A 25176-nucleotide genomic window follows, 5' to 3' on the forward strand; every position below is an offset into this window, starting at 1 on the left:
TTCAAAAGACACAAAACCCAGGATTTCTCCCCATGAAAAATAAGATTTGAATTAATAAGGTTAAAAATTAGAGATTTGTCTAGCTTTTCAGGATGTTGTTTCTGCCATTTTGTAGTATCATGCCTTTGGAGCTAAGATTAGTTTTAAGTGGCCACGGTTGAACAGGAATAGTTGCAGGTGCTAAATGAATGGAAGCCTTGTTCTTTTTTGGTCGTTTGATTCCTAGGGAAGTGATTTCAAATCACAGAAATCCTCTTGTTTTGCTCGTTAGACACAGGCAGATCTGCTCTGAAACACTGTGATAAGCCTTCTTACTCACGTACAAACTACATGTCTAGGACAGCACCAGGTATTCCCCCCCAAACAATGACAGGCACAGAAAAGAATGTTCCCGGATAACCCTGACATTTATATTATCCTACAAGGGAAAAAGGGCATCTAATAGTCATGTTTGTCAGAGATCATAGAATACGTCTTCCCAAACCCATGTAAGGAAATCTTCAAACAACTGCAGCAAGATGTGTTCAGATAGACTTTTTTTTAACAAAACTGTTTTTCTCTCACTGCTTTATGAGCAAGGAAAATGTGTGGTGCTGCTTGAATCTGTTAGTCAATCACCTTGCTAATAATAGCAGACTGATACTGTATAGAGGTATTTTTATAGGCTGAATTACGTTTCAGAAATGCATGTACAACTTTTATACTTGTTTTTCTGAATCAAAATTAATTGAAATTTTTCCAGTTTGTGTCTCAACATAAGGGTGTTTCTTTTTTTTTTGGTAGCATGAAGAAAAAATAGGTAATCACTTTTGAGCTATATGTTTGCAATGAAGTATTGCTCTCTCTCCAGTGTATGTCTGATCAGAAAATTGAGCTGAAGTTTGAAGCTTTAAATTGATTTATTATGAGGGAAAAAAAGCCATGTAGGAACAAACTTAGGTCTGTAGTTTTTAAAAATACAAGAAGATGGCATTTCCATGAACCTAAGTTAAAAGATTTATACTGGGATTTTCTAAATTTATTTTAAAAAATACATTGATTAAGAATATCTCATTTAAGAATTCTCCATGTAAAAGCATCGTATTTATGTTGTACAAGCTGACAAAGCTTCTAAGCTTTCTAGGCCAGAAGTGTAAGTTCAGCAGGCATGGTAAAAACTGCCAGTAAAGCTGATGGTACTTGAATAAATGCTACCATCTAAATGGCTTCTTATTTATTTAAGTATTGTTTCCAGAGCCTTGAGTTCTCCTCTTCACCTTAGGTAGTAGACAAAGAGATGCTGTATGCTAAATGACTTGTTGAATGTGAACACTCAGACCTGTGCATGATGCTATGGATGATTGCACTGAAATCAAGAGGACTATTCATAGAGCACACACATTTGTGCACGTAGTGCACATGTAAGATGCATGACTTACTGTCAGATGATTATACTTATTTCTGATGTCTTGGATAAATGTCTCCAGTAGCACTTTTCCTATGATTTTTTTTCAAATATTAGACTATTTAATGTATTGTTTAGCATAATGTCAGCATAAGCAGAAAAATCAAATCCACAAAAGTAAGGAAATTCTACCACCTAAGCATAAAGTTGGCAAGGTGCATTGTTTTTTCTGCTTTTCTAATTAGATGAAAAGCCTTGAAGTGTGGTTATAAAACAACTAAAAATAGCACTCAAAGGCTGTATTTCAATTACTTCTCTAGGCTCTATATCAGCTATGCTTGCTACAATAAAAAACATTCTAGTTGCTATTCCTGCAAATTCGTCTTGGCTTATGATAGGCAAGTGGTATTCTTTCTGGCTCATGAATCATTACTGGAAATAAATAGTTCTAGAATAGAAAATGGGTTGGTTGTGCATGAGCCAAAACAGAATTCAAAATAGAAGAGCTTATGCTCTTCACTATTGATTCTGCACTGTGAAGAGGAGTGTGTAGTAGTACAAGCAAATGATGCCAAATGAAAACAGATCTAGCAACAAACAAAGACAGCACCTTTACATAGTGATTTTTCTATTATGGTTAAACATATTTTATGATAATTAGCAGAGATTATGTATCATCTGTCACATGTCATGTGAGTTTATGAGCACACTTGTATGGAACACTGGTTCAAATGTTCAAAACCAGACTGTGGCACTGCAGGTGTGCTCTATCCTTGCCCTTAATACCATGTGTTTGTGAGTGCGTTGACTCTGCCTAACAGAACTTGTAAATGATTTGTGTCTGCAGTTTTAGATTTGGCTTTTCTTGGATATTTTTAGCTTACAGTTTCAGCAGTTGTAACGGATACTTTTCTTCAGATGAAAGCAGAGCTTAGGATTACTTTTTGTCCGTACCATCAGCCCCTACAGTCTTGCATCATTTCATGTTAGAGAGGCTTAGCAAAAAGGGAGTGATTTAGCTCTAAGGAAATAAACCTTAGGAAATAATAAAGAAACTATTTAACATAACTAGAAACATGTTTATCACATAAGTAGAAAAGTATCATGTAAAATAGATGCATTTGGATACAAATAGACATCTCACAATAGACAAGAAGAATATATAGACATATCATTTAAATAGATATATTTTAACCAGCAACTTCATTGCAGTATTTTGTCCAATGACAGTTTTTTTCTGACCTCACCACCTTACAGTTAGCCTGATTTTGGTATGCTTAAGGTTCATTTACTGCTTTTATATTGTGTGATGACTTCTATCTGAATGACTAAATGTGTATGGTCTATAAATGGAAATGTTAAAAGTGAGATAGAAATAAAATGTCAGTAGGGGTAATGAAGAGAATTACATATTTTTTGAAATATTGAGAATATTAGATAAGCAGGGACCTTTTGAATTAATACAAACCTGTAAGCTAAAGCTGAGGTAGAAAATCAAGCCACATTAAAATAAGAACTGATCTTTTTATTTTTCTAAATCAGTATATTCTCTAGTTTAAAGATTCCTATAAGTGTATATATTTGCTGAAGAGGGCAGAGGAAGTTGATAGTCTATACACTCTTTCTTGGAAGATGCTAGTTGCATTCAGTTTAATTCCTTGCCTTCTGTGCTTCTAAACTGAAGGAAGTTTCCGTTTAGTATAGTAATTTTTTTCCTTGTAGATTGCCAGGCAATGATGTTAATAAGGCAGTTTTATATACAACTATACTTGAACTTTTTTTTTTTATCCAAAATATTCTATAATTCCTAACTGGTACAGCTCCAAGAATAGGAGTTATACTCTAGATAAGGATTCTAGGTTTAGCAGAGTGTTTCTGAAAGTTTTTTTAATAGCTGTGGACCATTGGATTACCAGTGGATTAATTTATAACAGTGTATCTGATGTAAATGGAAGCATCAGCTCTCATCAGTATTTTATCAAAATGGTAAGGAAACAGAATCTATAGGATTCTGAACACAGTACTGTCATGATCCTTTATTCCTACCATAAAGAGAAGAGGGAAAATGTCTTCCTCAGATATTTAGGGATTCATTACTATTCTGTGTCTGTGAGGGTTAAATTTATAAAAATGCTTATTCGTGGTTAGCCTACACACTTTTTCTAATTTGGGCTGCTGCTTTTTTAATTCTAAATTTAACAGAGCAAGATGTGCCCCCTAACTTTTGGTGTCCTCTCTATAGTAAAAAGAATAATTGATGACTGTGTCTTTGTTGTGCAATCCATCCCTGTAGAAAGGGTTTAAATGAGATTTAAATGATTCCTAGGCTTTCTGTACAGGAATTAATTTCACTTTTATAGCTTAAAGAGCGGGTGTAGCCCATTCAGCTTTTCTGAGCTGACTCCAAACCAAAGCTTTCCCCGCGGCAGTGCCCTGGGGCTGGCCGAGCAGATCGCGTTTTCCCGTCGCCGGTCCTTAGAGCCTGTCCCGCAGTAAGCTGCGGTGTTCAACCGAAGTCGCCCCGCGGCGCCTCCCACGTCGCTGGCGGCTGGCCCAGGCCCCTCTCTCGGCGGCGGCGGCGTGGGGGCCTCCCGCTGCGGGAGCGGAGCGGGCCGCGCATGCTCCGCCGGCCGCGGCCCTCCCCCGTCTCCTCCCCCTTGCCCGGGTCTGGCGGCGCGGCCGGGCTCGACCATTGCTGCGGGCGCGGGGAGCAGGGGCCGAGCCCGCACGGCAGCGACTTGCCCGGGGCTCCGCAGCGGGCTCTGCTCCTGCGACTTCAGCACCGCGGCGCTGGACAGCGCCCGCCGGAGCGGGGCTCCGCGCCGCTGAACGCCCGCTGCGGTCGGGGGCGCGCAAGGGCGGCGGCGCCTCGGGGATCCCCTCGGGCATCGGCCCCATCGCTGAGCCGGCTCGCCTCGAGGGGGCTGGGCAGCAGCAGGATGCTCCTCAAGCTGGCGGTTGCGGTGCAGGTGCTGTCGCTGATGGCAAGCCAGCTGCATGGCTTCCCGAAACCCGGAGGCAAAGGTAAGCACCTCCATTAGCGCCCTTTCTGCAGGATGGGGAAAGTTTTACGGGGGGATCGATAAAGGAGAGTAAAAACTTTAGTTTCACTTGGCTAAAAGCAATTAGATCCTAAAGAAATTACTCCTAGCTGGAGAAACTGGACCACTGAAATAGCAATCTGGTATTAAAGTGAAGAAGTAGGGGCTACTAGAAGGAAAGGCTATGAATCTTTACATTCTTTTCCAAGCAATGTTTTCATCTATTCTGTAGCAATTTTCAAGTCTCTCTCTCTCTCTTGCTATTCTGGATGTAACAGATTTTTAATCTCTTGGTTATGCCAATCCGATTATGCTACTGCTATTTTAGTCACTCTCATACGCTGTTTTTTTCCCCCAGTTTATTTATGAGTTTTCTTACTAGAAAGGAGTTGTTCAGTGTATATCTGTGTTTCTGGTATATGTTTTTCAGAACCTTCTTGGCTACCTTTTTTATTTTATTACCTTCTAGGAACACAGAATTTTTTTTACAAGAACTTATTTATAGCATATTTAACACACAATGTTTTATGTGAAAAAAATGTAATTTAAGAAAAAATATGCTGCTCTTGTAGTCACATGCATCATATAATTGAATATATGTGTGTATATGTGTTTATTCTAGATAAAGGTATACACAACAGACAATTAAGTGTAGAAAGACCTTTGGAGGAACAGGTAAATAAAAATACTCAAAATGTTCTCTAATCTTTGTATTGTATAATATTTTGAGCTTTCAGGTGCCAGAACCATGAATGTCCTAATGGCTTAATAACTAAGTTAAAAATAGATTTATCAGTAGAGTTAGTATGGGTGAGCTTTGGGTACAAAGTAAAGTTTCAGTAATTTTTAAGAAATAGTATATAGAATTTTGCTCCTCATCATCCCAAAGGTGGATCATCAGCTCCAATAGATCATAAGTGTGTAGCCGCTTTGTATTCAGATCGTGAGGGAGTACAGTGAGAGCTTGGGTTGAAGAAGAAAAGCTCAACTGGCATTTATCTTAAAATTGGAAGTCTATTATAGCTTCTCATGTCTGATTCTGATCAGAGGATATAGTGGTACTGACAAAAAAAGTGCTAAGAGTTTGAGCATGATGTTCTCATTGAGGCAATCTTCTTACTGAGAGTGCAGACTGGCCATTAAGGTTTCTACTGGTATTGATAAAGTAAGAGATCGTAAATTTTAGTGTACTTACTTATTTTGTCCACGTTTCTTGTTTGTTTGTATGTTTTATTTGTGTATATCAGATTGCTGAAGCTGAGGCAGACAAGAATAGGAAAATAGTTCCAGCAGGTAAAACACTTTTCCTAGTTTTATACTGATTTTCCTAATGGTATTCAAAGAGGTATAAGATTTTATGTCATATGTCTATTAATAAATTTTTCAGAAAACAAGCCAGAGTTCAGAAATTATTCCTTTGTTGATGACTTGAATCTACTAAAGTCAGTAGCAGAAAGAGAAAGGAATGAAAAAGAGAGGGAGACAATTAGAAGCTCCTTGTATGGACAGAAACTGACTACTGATGATGTAGACTCCACCAAGAACCGCAGGCTTGTGGATGACTATGACTCTACTAAGAGTGGACTGGATTATAAATTTCAAGGTATTCTGTAACCATTTTTCAGTAATATTTAGAATAGAATTTTCTTGCAAACTGATTACAGTCATGGTTGTTGCAGCTGCATGCAGACTGTATTTATCAGTGAAGTACAATTTCAATTACTTTCAGTTTTAGAAGTTTGTTTTATAACAATTAGATTTTAAAATACAGCACAGAAGATTTACTACTGTTGATTTTCACAATCATCTTCCATGGAGGAAAATCCAACCATGTAATTTGCATTATGTTTTTTAAAGCTTTAGATTTGGTAGGAAGAAAGTGAGACACATTTTTAAATGAAAATATATTCATTTTTGTTTGAAAGGGAAAAGCACTTTTATATGGCACTAAATCCATATTATCTGTATTTGTTCCAAGTGTCATGTCTGTTAGATAGTTCTCCTCATCAGAAAACTAGCAGAAGAGAAGGTGCTGAAGGCCAAAGAATATTACCTTTACTACAGGAGTAGTTAATTGTCTTATAGTGAATCCTCTGAGAATTGTTAGCAGCATTTAGCTCCAGAAATTTTTAATTATATCAAAGTATGATCACAGATCAAAGTTTACTTGTCATACTCACTTTCTCATTAGTCATAATGATGATATTTACCATAAGTAAATTAAAATTTTAATTTGTTGAAATCCATACAAGAACATAATATGCTTGTTATGACCTGCTTTGTTCTAAGTAGCCATAGAATGAAAATAAATACCAGGAAGATATATATAAGCAGAAGACATATATGAGCAATGTACTCTCACGTTTACATATTTTTCTACAAAAAATTTTATAGAAAAAATATTCTGGATATTTATCTGTGCTCTTTCAAAAGATGCAGTCAGAAAAACATTTTTTCAGATGTGGAAAGTGGATATTAAGAACATTTCATTGGGTATAATGTAACGCATTGCAAAGCATGTATCAAAGTATACTCTTAACATGTGAGGAAAGAATGCGACTTTGTTCTGAAGAGGAAAAGATATGGGCAGATATTTTTTTACAAGATGTCTGATCCAAATGAAATAGGACAGTCAGCACACAGTTAAATTGTAATCCTTTTAGATGATCCAGATGGCCTCCATCAATTAGATGGCACTCCTTTGACTGCTGAAGACATTGTCCAAAAAATTGCTGCAAGAATTTATGAGGAAAATGATAGAGGAGTGTTTGACAAGATCGTTTCAAAACTTCTAAATCTGGGTCTGGTAAGTTTCCTGTTAATAGTTTGGTTGCTTTGTGGGCTGGCTTGATGCTCTTTTTCAGAACATTGCATTTATGAAAATGAACGGCTAATGATGCTGACTTGAATGGGGAAGAATATGATTCAGGCTCAAGGCAAGCTTCTCTGCTCAGCTGTGACACTGCACATTAGTTTTGTCCTGCGATATTATTGCTATTCCTGTGATGAATTTGCAACAAAATCTGTCAAATTGCAGAACATTTCTAATGTAAAGAAAACATTCACTGATGGCACTCCTCCTGTATTTGCCCTCATTTTTCATTTAATTTGTCTTTTGGTTTTCATTGAATTGTATTATCAATTACTTTTGGATGTTTATGGAGAACAGTCCGAGCTCATTTCTATCCACATGCTAGTTACTGTCATCAGTGGACATATAATGATGCTGATTAGCTGAGGATCCATTGTTACTGATCTATTCTCATTGTTACTGATTTATAACAAAACTGGGTCCAACCCTGACCTCTGAATGTCTTAATGGTTTTAACCACTGCAGTATGGAATCTTTATATTTCAGGCTACTAACTTTATCTTTTCTGTACCAGATCTTCCAATTAGCTGTTGCATGCTAAATCACACTGATGACAAAGGGAAATGTGTGTGGGACAGCCGCATGATAGAGTTCTCATTCAGGTGGCAGCTGTTACAAAGGAAAAAGAAAAAAACATTTTGACGATGCCATAGAAAACTGTGTGCATTTTCTATTTCTCTGTTACTGCCTTCTAGTATAGTTATCCAATTGTACATAGATATATATCCATTGTGGAATGTGCGTGTGTTTGTGTGTTGTGTGTGTGTCAGTTGGAGCTCCATCTTTTCCATGTGTGTTAAACACTGTATACATTATAGCCTCTGAATATTTTAACAGATTACAGAAAGCCAGGCCTATACCCTGGAAGATGAAGTGGCAGAGGTTTTACAGCAGTTAATTGCAAATGAAGCAAAAGATCGTGAGAAGGAGTCTGAAGATTTTGATTATCCTCCAAGCAGAGCAGACAGTGATACAAAAGAAAAGCAACAGGAGAAAATGGTAATTTCTTAGCTAATAGTTTTGACTCACTTGCCAAATGGTGCATGTAGACCAATACACTGATTTGCTTTAGGGAATAATTATTTCAATCTGGAAACTAAAGAAATTCTTAAAGAAATTCCACTAGATAAAAAAAACAAATAATGATTTACTTTAACGTTTCAGTGAGATCCCAAACTGAAATAACTTTGAGAAAGTAACTAGTCTTTATCTCATAATTAGGAAATGTTGGTAGAAAATTATGATGCTATTCACTGTAGTTATATTGCTCTAGGTACATCACTAATAGCAATGTGCTTATAGAATTTTTAATGTCTTTTGTGGAGACACCAAGCAAAGCTGATCAGGATAGTTTCGTTAATGGAGAAATTGATGATACGCTGGATAACACCTGGCCATCATCTAGTATCTTGGAAAGAAGAAATGAGCTGCCTTCTGAAGATAATTTTGAAGACCTCCAGTACTTCCCAAACTTTTATGCCCTGTTAAAAAGTCTTAATTCAGGTGAGCTCTTTATGTATTTATAGAAGAATTTAGAAAGAGATATAGAAAATGAAGATTCTCCCCGTTTTCTCCCTCTCCTTTCCCTTGCCCTCCCTACAGCTTCTGCATTTGCAATGGACCCTGTGCTTCAAGAATGTTTTTTAAGATGCATAACAGAAACTCATTTTGTTAGTGAGTATGGCAAAAGTGGGAATAACTGTATTCAAGACTGCAAGCTGTGTGACCTATGAAATCCTTCCCATTTTGGGCTGCATGATTCAGGACTCCTGAATTCTTTTCATTCCTGTAAGGATATAATAAAAAACTAGCAAACTGTTTTCTCCAGAGACCTTTCCAGTAATATCCTTGTCTCCTAAGCCAAGGGAGATACGAGTAAGCAACAATAGAATCCTCACAGTGATAGTACCAGTAAATGAGTCTGAGCTTCCTAGTATTTTCACAAACCACAGGTTTGCTGTTTATTGCAATGAGAGCTCTGCCCGTCTCTTCCTATTCCGGTGCTAGACATTATTGCCTTCCAGCTATTACAGGCAAGATTATGGCACCTTGCCACAGCCCTTTTGTCAGCATGCTCAGTCTCTTACCCACTCTTACTCTCTGCAGCCAGCATACCATCTCCATCTCTCTTCAGTACACTCAGCAACAATTTAGTCTGCAGATTCCTTGTCCTGCAGGATCCTTAGTCTTTCCTCACACTGTCCCCCTAAACATTTGAGTGGAGACCTACAAAGAGAAACCTGAGGGCATCCTTTCCCAAATTGAATCTGGAAACCTCTCATTCTTCTTGTTCTTTTAATTTTCTCTTGGTAGCTTTGCATGCCAGTTTTTCTCTTCTGCACACAAAGCAGAAGAATGTGTTGGGTTCCACAGAGTATCAAGCAAACAGAATTGGGCCCCATTGGCTGCACATGTCTCTGCCTTGTCTCTCACTTTTTGCTGTTTACCTGCCAGCTTGTATCAAACTGAGAGGAGAGAAGAGTCAATTGCATCCTACAGATGCATGTTAAATTGCAGGTTAAAAAACCTGTTTAGCAGCTCTCCAAAGGGGCTATGCTCTCTTCTAAGGCTGGGAGTTTGTTTCCAGCTGTCCCTGCCAGACAGTGCCCAATGGGCTCTCTTGGGTCCTTCAGTGCTAACCTGGTATGTAGAGCTTGTGTGGCTGTGTGGTGCTAGGGAGTTCCATGTTGCTACTGCAAGAATAGCAGTAATGTTGTCCAGCAGGTAAAACACAGTTGAAAGCTAAGAAGCTGCTAAGAAGCAGAAGTGATGATAGTCAGAGGTACATATGGGTAAGAAAGATGGATTTTATTGTGAAAAATCATCGTTCATATCCTGTTCTAGAGTCACAATCCTGCCAACTGTGTAAACAAAAATATGTTTTCCCAGTAAGTGAGTCATGATTTTGTGCACTATACCAATCTCATTTGAGACACTTTATATTTTTGCCAGTGAACCCATAGGTCTTGTAGAAAGGGGTTCTGAACTATCATTGTGCTACAGAGCTGGTAGAAAACTACTTGTCTATGGGTAGTTCACAGATAAATCTAAAAAAAATATACAGAATGTAGAAAACTGTTCATGCACTGACCTACTCTTTGAACTCTGTCAAGTCACCCCGAAGTTTTAAGGTATATTCAGGTACACTTTGCAGGAGCATTTTGAAGGAGAATATCTAGCATTTCTCCTCACTAATGCAGCACAACCTTCTCTTTATAGTGATTAGGTCATCTTTTTATGAAATATATTTGTGCAAAGAGTGTACAGAGCTAAGTCTTTCTGACTGCTTTTACTTTGTCCCCTTATGCAGAGACAGAGGCAAAAGAAAAGGAGACTTTGATAACTATCATGAAAACCCTGATTGATTTTGTGAAGATGATGGTTAAATATGGAACAATCACACCAGAAGAAGGAGTTTCCTATCTGGGTAATTTATGCAATAATGTTATTAATTCTATGTTGTTACTCTTCCAACAGTGATAATTATATTGTCGTCTTCCTTGCTCTTACAAGTTCTGTTTCAGGCTTGTTAATTCAAAATGTTAAAGCTGCACTTTTTAATGATTGGTCATTCATTATAGCAATGTTGAATTCCATATTTCCACATAATGAATGAAAGATTATTTATCAGATGTGGATTTAAAAGTATGCCATATTGCATTATTCTACTTTCTCACCTGTGCAACTCAATTGATTTTCATGGCATTATATCAGAGAAAGATTAGCATTTTATTCCAATAATATTCAGGTGGGTCAGGCACCTACATTTTTTTTAAAGGAATCCTATGCTTCAGCACCTTTAATCTGTCATTTGTACATAGCTAGAGTACACAGGATGTAATTCTTTGGTCTTCTACCAAGTAAAACTCCGTCTGTGGAAAGCTTTAAGTCTTAGTACAGGAATAGCCTTTGAAGATGTCTTTCCTAGATCCATTTTAGAGTCTGTGGCTATGCAGACTTCAAAATTGTTATAATTTCCTGAAGAGAGATTTTGGAACAATCTGTTTTTTGTTTGTTTGTTTTCTCCCGTGCTTTTCTCCTTTTGGCTTTTATAAACCCTTTTATATTAACTGTTCATAACCTTTCTAGTTAAGAAACCAAGGCTACAGAAGAAGAGTTCCTGTACATAAGTTCTCCACATTTTTTTGTTCTGTATTATTCCTGGTCTGGGTTAGCCTGATAAGTTTTTGTTTACATCAGGGCAACTTCTCAGCTTGTCACAGATCAGCCTGTCACAGAGGTAGGTGTGGCAATGATCTTTCTTGACTTTTGTAGGCTTCTTGTTGCACGTATATGATTAATTGGTCCTACTGTAACTGTATGGATTGATTATCCATTACTTGGCTGCAAAAAGTCTAGTGACTCATGATTCACATTCAGTGCATGATTGCACCTCCTCTCTAAAAAATTCATTTTCTCTCTGATCCTATCTCCCCTTCTTTTTCTGTGAAAGCCCTTGAATTTTGGAATATTTGGACAACTTATGCGACAAGTAAGGGCTTTATTTCTCTGGCTGCCTGTGTAAGGAGAACTACATATAATGAAGTGGTTGGTTTCAGGCATTGCAGTTTCAGCATGCAATGAAGTTACGAAAGAAAATAATATGGCTTGAGCAGATACTGCCCTCACTGATACTATTGTGCTGAAACTTAACAGGCTAATGTTGACCACTCAGATCAATGGAATTACACTAGGGATGCATTTTTGCCTACTAAAACTTAAGGCATTTGTTCACGTTGGCTTTACATTGATTAAATAAATACTGTAACCCTGGAAATAAATTGCCATGATGACATAGTACAGAGGGATTAGGTTAAGAATTTTGGAGGTCTGATTTGGTCTAGATTTAAAATAAGACTATCAAGGGATGCAGCCAGAAAAGTATGCTTTGCAAACTAGTGATTTATGGAGAGATGGATTTTGTACTCCATCAACTTACTGTAGTGGAAAAAGCTTTCTCACAGGTCTCAAATTGCATCTGTGGTATTCTTTTTTAGCTTTGATGTTGAGAAATTACTTTAAATTTGACCTTCATTTATGAGCTAATATTCTCAAGTGTTCAAGGGTAGCAAGCCCAGAAGAATATCAGTTTCTTATAGTAGCTGTAAGCATAGCAGCAGTTTTATTGCCACCTTACTCAACTACAAGTTACAACATAATATACCCAGAAATACTTGAATAGGTAATGTGTTACTGGGTGCCATTTAAATTAGGCTATTGATGCACAGTTATATTCATCCATATAGGAATTAGTTTGAGTATCTTTCAGAGGAAAGAAATAGTTACAAAAAAAAGGCAGCTGATAGTTGTTCCTTCAATTCAGAATCAGCAAGCAGATCTCATGCTACTTGATGGAAAATACTGTATCTGGTCAGGTGGGATTATATTTTCTCATTGTTTTATTACATCAGGAAACTACATAAATTACTTTTCTCCACTTTATGGCGGAAGCCATGTGGAAGCTATGTCCCTGAATTATACATTCAAAATAATAAATCATTTATTGAATCAAGTCTTGCTTTTGTGCCTCTCACGTGGATGCAGAGACAGTGAATTTGAATGCATGTATGAGTAACATCTGGTCTGGGATTTGGAAACCACAGCATTATGTCATCATCATCACTGAATCCTGCTCAGCAGGAAAATAATCTTGCTGCTGCAGTGAATGATGTTATTAGATTTAACTTTAAGTTACAAAGGACCTAGCTACTCTGGTGCAAGAAAAACACACATGTACACACATACAAATACAGGAAAAGGAAGTCTGTGATTTAATACACACATTCAGTATTATTTAGCGTGTGATGATAGTCACATACATTGTGTACAATACATATGTAAAAGCCTTCCATATAGTAAATATAACCTATAACACAGAACCCAAACAAGAAGGAATGATGTATACATGTACATAAAACAGAAGTCCTGTGTAGCTTTTACAGTACACCTTACGGAAGTATAGCTCTGGAAGCATTGAAGAGAGACTAGAACAAACTCATGTAAAATGTGCACTCAGCTGAAATACATCATACTTGCTAATTGCCCTACTGGTGGCAGAATGCCAGTATCATCTATCACTTTTTACTTTCTTAAGTATAGATGCCGTATATTGATGTACTGCGAGCAAATTATTCTGTGGAGTGAAAGCCCCACAGAATGTTTCTAGCCTGTGCATAGGCTTTCAGATGTGGTATCATCTTATCCACTCGTGGGCTCCTGGTCAACATCCAGGAAATGCTACTGAAGCAGTTGGACTCTTCTTGCTTGCCCCAATCTGCTAGAGGAACAGGCTATTATCCCTGAACAGGTTGTGTATTTGGAAGGAATTGGGACAGTTATTGAAACAATGATTGCCATTGACAAGGTGCAGCAGTAGAGTGCAATGAAAGAGCTGGAATCCCTCCACATAATGACCAGCTGAAAGCAGCAAGAAGCTTTCAGAGAAACTAAGACTGATTCAGCATAACTTATTTCATTATTCATTGCATTCATACTTTAAAGATTAATTTCTGTTGCATAAATCTCTGATACTGAATTTCCCATATAGAACTGAAAATGCCTGTATCCTTCTTGGTGCTGAGTGCTTTGAGGCAAAAGGAAGTGCTATTCAAACCATAGTAGAATTCACTGATTTCAGCAGAGCAGAATAAGGAATTCATTGCGCAGTTACACTGTTTGTATATTGTATACTGTTTGAATATTGGTATGTGAGTAATATCACACTTCATTTTCTTTATCTGTCTGTTAAGTAGCATCATCTTGGGCTTCGTTTTGGTAGTTTCTCTGTCAGAGGCATGTATCTGTAACAGCAAGATTAATGAAATGCTTCCCCTACACTGCACAAAGAGGAGGTTTTTGTGTACTGAGAGAATTTTCCTGCATATGTCAAGATATCTTCCAGCTAATTCCAAAATGAAAGCATATCAGTCTCCTCTCATCCTGGTAAAAACACTGTTTATAGTAAATATAAAAAGTGTAAAGAAAACTATAGTTTTGTAATACATTTGTATTACTAATATGGTAAGTTTAGAAGCAGAAACAAATGGTTTTCTGCGAGTTTGTTCAGATATAGTTATGAATTATCTCCCACTTAAAAAAAAATGAGCGATTTTTAGAACTATTCTAGGAAATATTTGCAATTAGAGCCTAGTGGACCATAGTATAAATGAAGCTTTCAAGATAATAGGCAAATTTTTAAGAGGCACTAGTGGGTGTGTAAAAATTCTTTTTATGCAATACAGTGAATATATTCTCCCTGTTGTGCATGGCTCAGAAGAGCAGGCTTGTAGCGAATTTGTCTTTTGCCATCTAAGCCAAATACAAGTTGTGTTACCCAATGAATTATTACCCCAGAGGTATAAATTAATTATGTGCATGTTGTATTCTGGTGTTGAATTCTCATTTATTGACTAGTGCATCTAGCACAAATTTTTGTTATCAGTCAGCAGAGTTACTTCTCTGTCTCACAAATATGTGGAGAGACTTGCACCTTGATACTGCATATATAATGCAGCCTACAGCAGGCTGGTTTAGGAGCAAAACCCCATTTAATTAGAAGGGGAAAAAGGGAAATTGCTCCAGCTCATCAATATGCAGTGTTTGAGTCACAACTACCTCCTCCCTTAGACCAAACCAAAGCCACCTCTCACAGTGCCTTCCTTTGGCTCTGACTCACTGTCAGAAGCTGCACTGTCCCCCACAGCTGAGTAGGAGATTGCGTGGGTTAGAAATGGATGTGAACAGATGTCTCTACCTCTTCTACCCCCTTGCCATTTGTTTTCAATGGGCAGTTCAAAAGAAGACTCCAAACTGCAAGACACAGTAGTGATAGGGAAATGGTTTATTGGTGATCCATTATCTAGGTAGACATAGACTCATTAGTTTTGGCCTTTTTCTAAAGTTACTACTGTGATATTGCTTTACTATAATACTGTCTTTGGTCCGGATTGCACCCACCTGAAAAAATTCTAGTGGAAATGGAAGAGAGAGAACTCGTTCAGGTTCACCTTCAGATCTTTTCTTGGATGGAGGAATTAGCGGGAATCCAGAGGAGGCTGTAACCAAGCCCAACATACATTGGGAAAATGCTAGTCTGATCTCCCCTGAAAGTGTGCTATGCTGATTTCAACATGTCCCTGCCCCTCTAGGCTAAAGAATACGGAATAACTGTTCTGTCTCTGGCATTCTTGCTGGGTGCTCTTCACAGCTGCACCTCTGATGAAGGTTGACCTCTGCAATTTCCCCAGCATAGGCCAGTGCACAGTCTGGCCTTTCCTTGGGAGAGGCAAGGACTCGTCTGAGCACTGACTAATCCCTGAAGTTCTTATCTGCGCACAGGTCTGATCCTGATATTTGTTTAGGTAGGTAAGAGAGTAAGGCAAAGAGAGGTCACAGCACAGACTGACATTATCTTTCTCCTATTCACTGCCTCCAAAAATCAAATGCTGCCTAATGCAGACTATGTGATCTCAAATGAGGGTGAGGGGAGATGTGGCTAAGCCAGTGCCAGAGGCTGCCAGTTGATACATGAGGTGTCACATGGGCCTTTTGTTCTTCCCTTCATTTTGACCTAGAAGATGAAACATACTGACAGTATTTCATACAGGGAGCCATTCATGCATAATACTTTTTTTCTTCTTTTTTAACATCCTTTTTTTCAAAGAACTCTTTCTTGCCTTTGTAGGTTCTCTACATAAGCATTAAAATCTTTAATTGTTTTTTCCTCTCTGAATTTCCCTTTGGTGATTTTCCTTGCCCAGTGTTATTTGAATATTTGAAACCAAAATGAATTTGTGTGGATAGAAGGTGAGGACTGTGCATAAGTCTCAAATAAGATTGGAATCTAGGGAGTATGTTGATGCCGACCCCCACTATAACTTTATAGCTTTTCTTTCTGTAGTCTAACCAGTCTGTCCCAATTAGTGTTGTGTTGTGCTGCTTCTGTATTTGAGCAAACACATGAACGTTTGCCTGCCCCACTGTTTTCTTGACCCTTGCTGCTTAGAAAAAAGTAGGTAAATATGGTATGAAAAGTTTGACAGCTAACTCCACAGCCCTTAAAAAATAGGGTCAATGCCTACCAAGGCAAGTAGATATGGGCATCACGGATCGAGGGAGATATCAGGCTGTCATCTGAGAGTGACAACTTAAATATGAGCATAGTTTTTTTCATGGAATCTAAATTTTCTCAGATACCTTTTTGGTATCTACTCTTTCAGTAGTTACAGTGTTACTAATCCTTTTTCCCCCCGATTACGTGCCTATCGTATCATATGGAGAAATCCGTAAACTAAAAAATATATTACAGTTCATTTCTTTGTTTATCGCTGTTTACCGTTTGAATTTGCAGGTATTTCTCATAAATATTCTGCCTCTTCCATTTCCTTTCACTTCCTCCGCTATGCTTTCCTAACTGGACACGTTGCTAGACATCTCTGTCTCCTTATCTCCTTATAGTTTCTCTTTTGACAAAAAAGTATTTCGTTCAGTCCCTGAAAATCCATGTTTTACGTCCTACTAACTGGCTTGTGTTTCTAAAGAAAGACAGTTATGGCTTTTATTTTTTCTCACTATAATGAGAAAAATATCTGCCTGGAAAAACTTTCTGAATTCAGTATCTCTGTGTTGACAGCTGAGCGCTGATGCCATAAGTTATGATTTGAGATGATGATGTGGGTGTGGGGTAAAGCGGGTGTTACTGATCTTTCGAAATTAGGCTCCATCCCACTCCTGAAGTAGAGGCGGGTGTGTGCTACCTCAGTCCCAAACCATCAGGCTTATGAAATACATGCTATCTAAATATTTAAAATGTGTGCAAAGACCTCATAGCAACCTCAGGGAAGGAAAGGATTAGGAAAGAATTGCACCACAAAGCTCTAGGGGACCTGGAGTAATGTAAAGGAAATGACTCTAGAATACTGAAGGGATAAAACTGAGAAATAGCCTTTGAGGCAGGGAATTAAATAAGGACAGTGAAGGAAGCTTGGTCAGAGTTTCGCATCAGATCATCTACTTAACTGTGTTTTGCTCTTTGAGAGGCCTTTCATCTGATTGCTAAGTGATACTACAACTATTTTATTGCAAATCACTCCGCCCATCTTGCCTGTAATCTGTACCTGGGGTTTGTTACCTGACAAATGTCATGGCAGCATTAGGCTTCAGAATCACTGTCACAACAAACCAGTCAAATAGGAAGGAAAAAAAAAAAAAAAAAAAAAAAAAAAAAAAAAAAAAAAAAGATGTATCTTGACTGTATCTTGAGATGTAAAGCAGTAAGTTAGAAAGGAACAGGAGATTTGTAAGGCAAATCTGTAAGGTTCAATATATGGACTTCTTTTTATTCTTTCTGTATTTTAGCAATTGTTTTAGAAATATCTTAGTACTTCATTTAGATGTTTTTTTTCAATGTTTTACATGACTTAGGGAGTTTTAAAAAATTATTTGAACTGGTAGAGACCATAATAAATAAAAGGGTATCCTGAATAACACATTGTAGCAAGCACCATTTTATAATGGTCAGCTTTCTTCTTAAAAGTAGTTGGGAATTTTGCCCTTTTTTGTTGTAACTTCTGTTAGAGGATCATTTGAGAACCCTACTTCTCTGATGCTTAGAAACCTCTCTCTAATTAAATTTAGACAAGGCCATTTGCTCTTGTGTCAACATAATCTTCCAGACTAAATTTTTTATTTCCCACCCCGATGTTTACCCTCTTAGTGTCTTTATGGAGGGCAGTTCTATCTTTTCTCAGTCTTCATTTTGCTGGGATAAATAAGGCAAATTTTTTCCGATAAATATACTCTTCATTTGGCTTATCATTCAGTACCTTTTCTTCAGTTTAATTAATCCAGATGTGGGTGACCATGTTCAAAATGTGGCAACATTAGCACTTGGTATACAGTAACATTAATATTTCCACAGTGTACTGGAAATACTTCTCTCCACAGAAGAGTTGCAAGGAAACACTGAGATGTCCTGAGTTTTTTGAAACGTGGGGAAAAAAAAATGTGCAAACTCTGTAGGCTCACTTATTGCAGCAGGGAGATGAGCCCTGGGTGAACTGTGCTTTTTTAATACCTGAAGTATGTGCATCTCATACAAGCAGTCGTCAGCACAAAGCTTTCAGACTGAGGCTGCTGTATGTAAACTTATAAAGTATATAAACTCATTTTTTAGGTATCATTAAGATTGATTTCAGACACCATGAGTACCCCTTTTTCTGCTTTAATAAACAAAAACTTTCCATACTATATGAAAACAGAAAGGCAAAGCAGGTCTTTCTGCTGAGGTGTTGTTTAATGGCGTGAAGTCTCAGCTTCAGTCAATTTGACAAGGGTAGAATGTGACAATACCTCTTGGGAACAAGACAATTTTGCAGATAAAAAAAGCCTTTCTAGCAAAATTTACAAGAGTCCAGAAATCACCATGAATCTTTATAGCTATAAGGAAGGTTGCATTTCAGGCTTCCATTATCAATTCAATTAAATACTAGAATGGGTAGATTTGTTGCTATGCCTCTGATAAGAACAAAGTCATTTAATTTGTAATATTTTTTTACGTATCTTTTTCCAAGGATTTAAAATGGTGTTACCATAGTGTATTTCCACAGAATAAAGATGAGGCTTATACGTAGAGGCGATTCAGATTTTTGGATGCCTAATGTGAAGATTTTCAGTTCTGATTTTCAAAAGTGCTGGGAGTTTCCATTTTCAGGTGCAGTTAGTAGGATCAAACAGTGTGTAGTGCCTGTAAAAACTGGGCTAAGGATGTCTGCCTACCCAAATGTATACCCAAAGTAAGAGTCCTCTTGAAAAATGAATGCTTCAGTGAGTCACTTGAGATCAAAGAGCAGGTTAGAAAGTGAGGTAACACAGAAACCAGATCTTCTGACTCCTGGTGTCTGGTTCTAATAATTAGATTACACAGCTCCTCCGAAAGCCAACAGCCAGAGGAATAGCCTATTTTACCAACATAGGTCACTTCCATTAGCTCAGTAGTTATAGTTCTGTTGTTTGAATTAGTGCTGTTTCAAATAAGAGGCCAGCTCTGTGGAAGGGTCATTACCTTTCTGAACTCTTACTCTGTAAAAATTACGTTGCTAGGGAAATGATATCGGAAAACTAATCAGTTCTTGTTAGACCTCCAAATAGGACGTTTGGTTGCTTAGCTGCTGGACAGGCACATATCAGTTCTGAAGATGACTCACTCCATTAGTGTAACTCAGAGCAAACATTGTTCAGTCATAGCCTAGCCACATATGAGAAGTACAGACAATACCAACTGTTAAAGGCATTAATTCTAGGGGAAAAAAAAGGGTGGGGGAAGGAAAAGAGGCAATAAATCTCGTTTAGGGAGAATTGAGGTTCTCTGGTAAATTCTCTATATTTTTTATGAAGGTACACCAGATGATCCTCATAAACATGAACAACCTTACATAGCTAGCTCCTCTCTGTCACATAGAAAATACAGCTAGTTGTGAAATCTTGAGATTCATATTGTGCTATCCAGCTAGCAATGTAGCTTCATATTTCTCCTGTAAAATGCAGTATTTATTGAAAGGTTTTTCGTATAAACTTGTTTGTATCTTTACTGATGAAATAAAGCTTTGAAAATAGGATATAGCCATTATCACATTCAGCCTAGTTTCAGTGACAAACTTTGGATCATTAGTGGTCAATATTGCTGTACTATACTTCACACAGAGATACATCTGTTACATATGTATGGCTGGAAAGCAATGCGTATTACCATGTTGCCATACTTGACAAGGTAGTAGTGTATATATATTGTTTATTACTCATATATTGAACAATTAGCTAAATTGAAATACTTAGAGAAACTATAGATTTTTTAATGGAATTTGCATAAGTAATTGAATGATGTAGGAGCATAAATCCTATTGCCTTCAGTAGCACTTGCTGTATGCAGATGCGTGTGCAACTCAAATACTGTTATCAATGTATATTGGAAATACTGTCAGTTTGCAGGCATTTAAATCTAAAGATGTATAAGGCTTACAGATCGGTTTTGTTGTGGAGCCTGGCTATATCTTTAATTGTGGAAGGTTCTTTGTTTCCTGCAGCGGTGCCTAACTGTAGCTGCTCCGGGGTGGAACATGAAGGCATATAACAAGCAATGCACTTGCATGTGTGCATTTTTATAAATATTTAAATGCTCTTCCTTGTATAAAAATACTAGTTTTGCACTGAAAATTAAGCCTAATTTAACAGATTTTGCTGGACTGAGGCCAAAAATCAGTGGTGACATTTTTGCTTCTGCGTGAATTAGAAAGTGAAGGAGAATAATATATTTGTTTGACTTTACAAAGGGCTTTTAAGTGAATATATTTAGATGATGAGCACCAGGTTAATACTCTGTTTTCATTAAGATCGCTTTAATGAAGCACAAAGTCCTTAACTGTCTATCTTATCCTAAAAATCATGCCTCTTGCAACACAGAAATGCTTACATTCCTGCTGGGATACTAGTGTGGTACTGATTCTGGATGAAAGATAGCATCTGAAGCTCAATTGAAAAGAATGTTTATGTTCATTTCAGTAAACTTTGGATCAAGTGATTAGTGAAGCATCAATTCCACCACTATAATAGTAACTTGAGTTTTTTTCCTCCTTAGTAGTCTGATCCAGCTTGTAACCAAGCCCAACCCTGTTTATTTTAGGGCATATGACAAAGGTCTCAATATTACACTAAAAGGAGATGTAACAAATGAAAATAATTTCCACACAAAAAAAATAATATAATGTAAAATTGACAGGTTGCAATCAGGCAGACTGCCAACGAAAACTGCTTACATTTTAATTTTATGTAAATAACAAAATATAGATGACTCAGACAGGATTATGTTACTTCTCATCAGATAGCAGGCAGAATTGCGTATAGTAATCTGCTGTGAAGAGAAATCTGCTTGGTTAAAAAATAATCTTGAGGTTTCAGTGCCAAGTATTTTTGCCATGGAAAAAGATGCTCCTAGCCGATGAGTAAAATGTTGGCCTCACACGTAAGACCTAGGATATAAATGATTTACTAGTCCCATGGTATCTATTCTGCCACAGGCCTGATATTGAATATTTCAGCTGTTTATACAAAGAGAAGATTAACAATTCAAAATCAAGTCTCTCAAAAACATCCACCAAGTAGATGACATCCATCTGTTGAATTTTGGATCCATGTTTAACTAAACCTTTAAAAAGCTGATAAAGGGAAAACAAATTCTATACCTTGTCCATAACATGAGTGAGAAAATGTGACAGATTATATGATGATCTGCATTTGTGGGTATCCTATTAGGTACTTACATGAAGAAGGACTTTTTTTCCCATGTTAGTATGCACTGATTATATCTAAAACATCCATTCTGATGAAAAGTTGCTTTCAGTTTTAAACAAGTTGAGTTCAGCCCAGAAATTTGCATACTACAAGAAAAGCGTATCTTTTAGACTTCTAGAGCTGTATACATGGCCACTACTGTCTACTGGTTTTCAGATAAATATTTGGCTTCAGCAACTTTTAAAAATATATATTTTAATCAATTCAATTGAAGTATTTATTTCATTTTAAATATGACTGAAAACCTTTTATTAGACTAATTTCCCAATAAAACCATATAAAATCCAGACTAATAAGCAGTTTGGAAGAATATTTTCCTACCAGGATGAAGTACATATTTTGTAGTCTTGTACACCTTGAAGACTCAGTTATACCCTTTCATTGCTTTCACCAGAATTAATTGTTACAGACAGATAGTGTTGTATTTTTGTGACTTACATGACTTAAATAATTTGAATACCTATACACACGTTTACTGTCTTTATGCTTATTGGCCCTGTTTGGTTCTGCTAATGTCATGATTTAGTATTTTTCTTACTTAAAATTGACCAAAATTTCTTGTAGTTACTTATTTGTTCTTTTGTTGATTAACCAGTTGGCTCTGCATTATTTCTTCAGAGACAAAGATGAAGATGCTCCTTTTAGAATTCTGCCTGCCATTCAAAGCTATGTTGTGGAGAATATAGTCTGTATCGTTTCTATTGAAGAATAACTGGGGGCTTGGTTTTATTTTGTCTTGATTTCTAGAAAACTTAGATACAATGATAGCGGTGCAGACAAAGAAGAAGCTTGAGAACCCTTCCCCTAAAACCAAAGCAAAGCTACCAGCAGGTACTTATTCTATATTTCTCTCTCCTGGAAATCCCTATTTAATAATACACTGCTTAACCTATTCAGGTAAAAGCAGGCTGATTGCATTAGGTGTTAGACTGGGTCTGATCCCTCAAGGACCTGTAGATCTAGCTTGGATATCTAAGCACACAGAACGAGAGGAGTTTTTACTTGATTGTGTTTGAGAAGCATATTCACCAGACTGTCCTTTTCTTCTGCAGAGCCCAGACATTTCTCACAGTCAAGCCATATCAATGCTTTGTAAACTTAAATAGAAAAATCTCATTCTTTGTCAACTTTGGATCTAATGAATGGATCTTATCTTCACAAAGAAACAGATCTTTATGAACTACATATTATTGTATTTTAATTGCCTGAATTCAGCAACTGTTTGTAAGGGAGGAAAAAGGCATTCCTGTTTCCAAAAGTCCAGGGTGGAGATGACCTTTAGAAATCAGTTTGAGACAGGATCCAATGAGTTTCTTCCTAACTCATCAGTCAGAATGTTTTACTTCCTAAAGAACATATTGGTGTGTTTTAGAAGTGCTTTTGATACATGTGGTACAAAATTGCTCTTATTACAATTTCTTTAGATAAGAGTAGTGAAGAAACAGACAGTACAAAGGAAGAAGCAGCTAAAATGGAAAAAGAGTATGAAATCTCAAAGGATTCCACAAAAAATGAAGAACAAAATGCAGCAGGAAACAATGAAGAGCCCAGAGGTACAGAATAGCTATTGTTTTTGGTATGCACTTATGCTCCAAGTGATTGGACTCTTTTCCTTAGATACTGTTTTTCCATTGTATTAGCATAAGTGTATTTAGTTTATATAGTTACTAGGAGTCAGCACACAAGAGCTTGATTCAGAAATGTGCTTAATTATTTGCTTGTTTTTAAATACAGGAAACCATATCCTGTGCTGAATAAGGTCATAATCCTTCATAGAATTCCTATCTCTTTTTGAGAACCATATGAAATGCATTTTAATATACTTGTACAAAGAGATTTTGCTTTGCATTTGTGTCTTCCATGAACTCAGACTATCAAGATATTTCATTTTCTGAATGAGTGCCTTGAATTCTCTAGTTTGTGTTAAACAAGCTAATATTGAAAGGTACTGAACCATCTCTTCTGTAAAATGAAGCAATTTGCATTACTCACTGCCAGAGGTTAAGGGTTGTCCACAATTAACATATTTTACATAACTTTGAAAGTCTATTGCAGTAAGTTAGTGCCTCAATAAGGAAACTTAGCATAATGATACCTGTTATTATCCCAGTTGCCTCAGCATGACATGTAATGCCATGTGCCACACTACATTAGACTGTAATAGCTGAAGTCACTCTATTCACAGAGTGCAAAAGGGAAAAACAAGTCAGCTGCTGTATCTCAAAGCAAACCCACAGAGGGCTATGTATCTCATTAGAGTATACTTCAGAGACTGTGTACCAAATAGAAAGACAAGCACTGCTTTATTTTTAGCTAAGGCATTTCTAGCCAGGCATTTCTATGGTGTCCTGCACAGTTCTCAAATATTTCAATAAAATTGTTGTTCTGTCTTTCTCTCAATTTGTACTAGAGATACTTCTTAGAAATAGAAGTGGTTGGTGTGTATACCTATGAGATAGAGTGGGTTCATTCTAGGCTTGTGTGTGGATGAAGAACTTACGGGAATAAGCGAAGTTTGAGCAATCAGTTTGGCAAGTAACCGTCACAGTGTAGAGCTCCAGGCTCAGTCATGTCTTTTGTCAGAGTGAGTTCCATAGGCTAGCTGCATCTCCAAGTTAGTTCTTGCTTCTGCACTCACAAGTCACCTTCTTCATCAGGAATTGTTTGCCTAAACTTAATAGACTTTCTTAGGAAGTTATTATAGAGAGATTTGTCAGATAGCGAATATTGAAATTGTATGATTTTGTATGTTAGGGCAGAAGCCTTTCAGTGCTAAGGATCCACCATAAGCATCTCTGGTTTGTCATTAGTTGTTTAAAAAAAAAAAAAAAAAAACAAACAAAAACATATTATGTGTTTTATATTGGCTGATACTTTTTGAATGTATGTGTTTTCACTGCAAGATGTTCTTACGTTCTATAATGAATTGCAGTAATCAAGGCTACAAATCATAGCTAACTGATCACTTTGTTCAGTCCTGTGCTCAGTGTAGGTGTATAAACTATTAACAGTCACACATAGAAGAGGGTTCTGGCAGCGGTTATTGGAGTATAGATAGCAGAATAGCTAGAGGTAAGTGTCTAATTTCAGAATAAGTCAAAATTATCGCAGTAGCTGTGAGAAGTGATAGATTACATATTTCCCATGTCTGTTGAGAATTTGTCTGTTCAGTTTGGTTCAGGTTGCTTCCTTTTACCTTCAGGGAAAAGTTCAGCTCAATACCTTTTAAGAGATTTAAATTAGATCTGCGTTTAGTTCTTTGTCTCTTCATGCAATGTCCTTTGCTGTTTCACAGGATGACTTAAAATAAAGCTAACTCTGCACTCTCAGCTCAAAATTCCAGTATGTCTAATACTGAATCCACTTACTAATGGAACCAGACACTCATAGTTGGCAGTAGTATCATTCCACATGCTAATCACACTAAGTTTTTTTTTTCCTGAGAAAAGTAAGGACATTACATCAATAAAGCTCCAGGCAAGTTAAGAATTCAAAATCCATTAGCTGGACTATTTCCTTAGGGGCCTTATTAGGTA

General features: G+C 37.1%; 1 protein-coding gene across 3 annotated transcripts in view; it reads left to right on the forward strand.

Moving 5' to 3' along the window:
• SCG3 (secretogranin III) overlaps positions 1–25176 on the forward strand; it is a 32202-nt gene that overhangs the window by 902 nt on the left and 6124 nt on the right. For 2 of the 3 annotated variants that reach the window (XM_062584146.1, XM_062584147.1), the window contains exons 1-10: positions 4059–4408; positions 5048–5100; positions 5673–5718; positions 5813–6028; positions 7089–7231; positions 8135–8296; positions 8623–8800; positions 10608–10724; positions 22388–22471; positions 23065–23193. In XM_062584146.1, coding sequence (XP_062440130.1) covers positions 4324–4408; positions 5048–5100; positions 5673–5718; positions 5813–6028; positions 7089–7231; positions 8135–8296; positions 8623–8800; positions 10608–10724; positions 22388–22471; positions 23065–23193 — 1213 coding nt within the window. In that variant the 5' untranslated portion in view covers positions 4059–4323. Of the gene's footprint in view, positions 1–4058; positions 4409–5047; positions 5101–5672; positions 5719–5812; positions 6029–7088; positions 7232–8134; positions 8297–8622; positions 8801–10607; positions 10725–22387; positions 22472–23064; positions 23194–25176 lie in introns of those variants that run through there. The other variant, XM_062584148.1, reaches the window with a different exon arrangement.

The sequence above is a fragment of the Rhea pennata genome, chromosome 10, assembly GCF_028389875.1.
Source record: "Rhea pennata isolate bPtePen1 chromosome 10, bPtePen1.pri, whole genome shotgun sequence".
Lineage (NCBI taxonomy): Eukaryota > Metazoa > Chordata > Aves > Rheiformes > Rheidae > Rhea > Rhea pennata.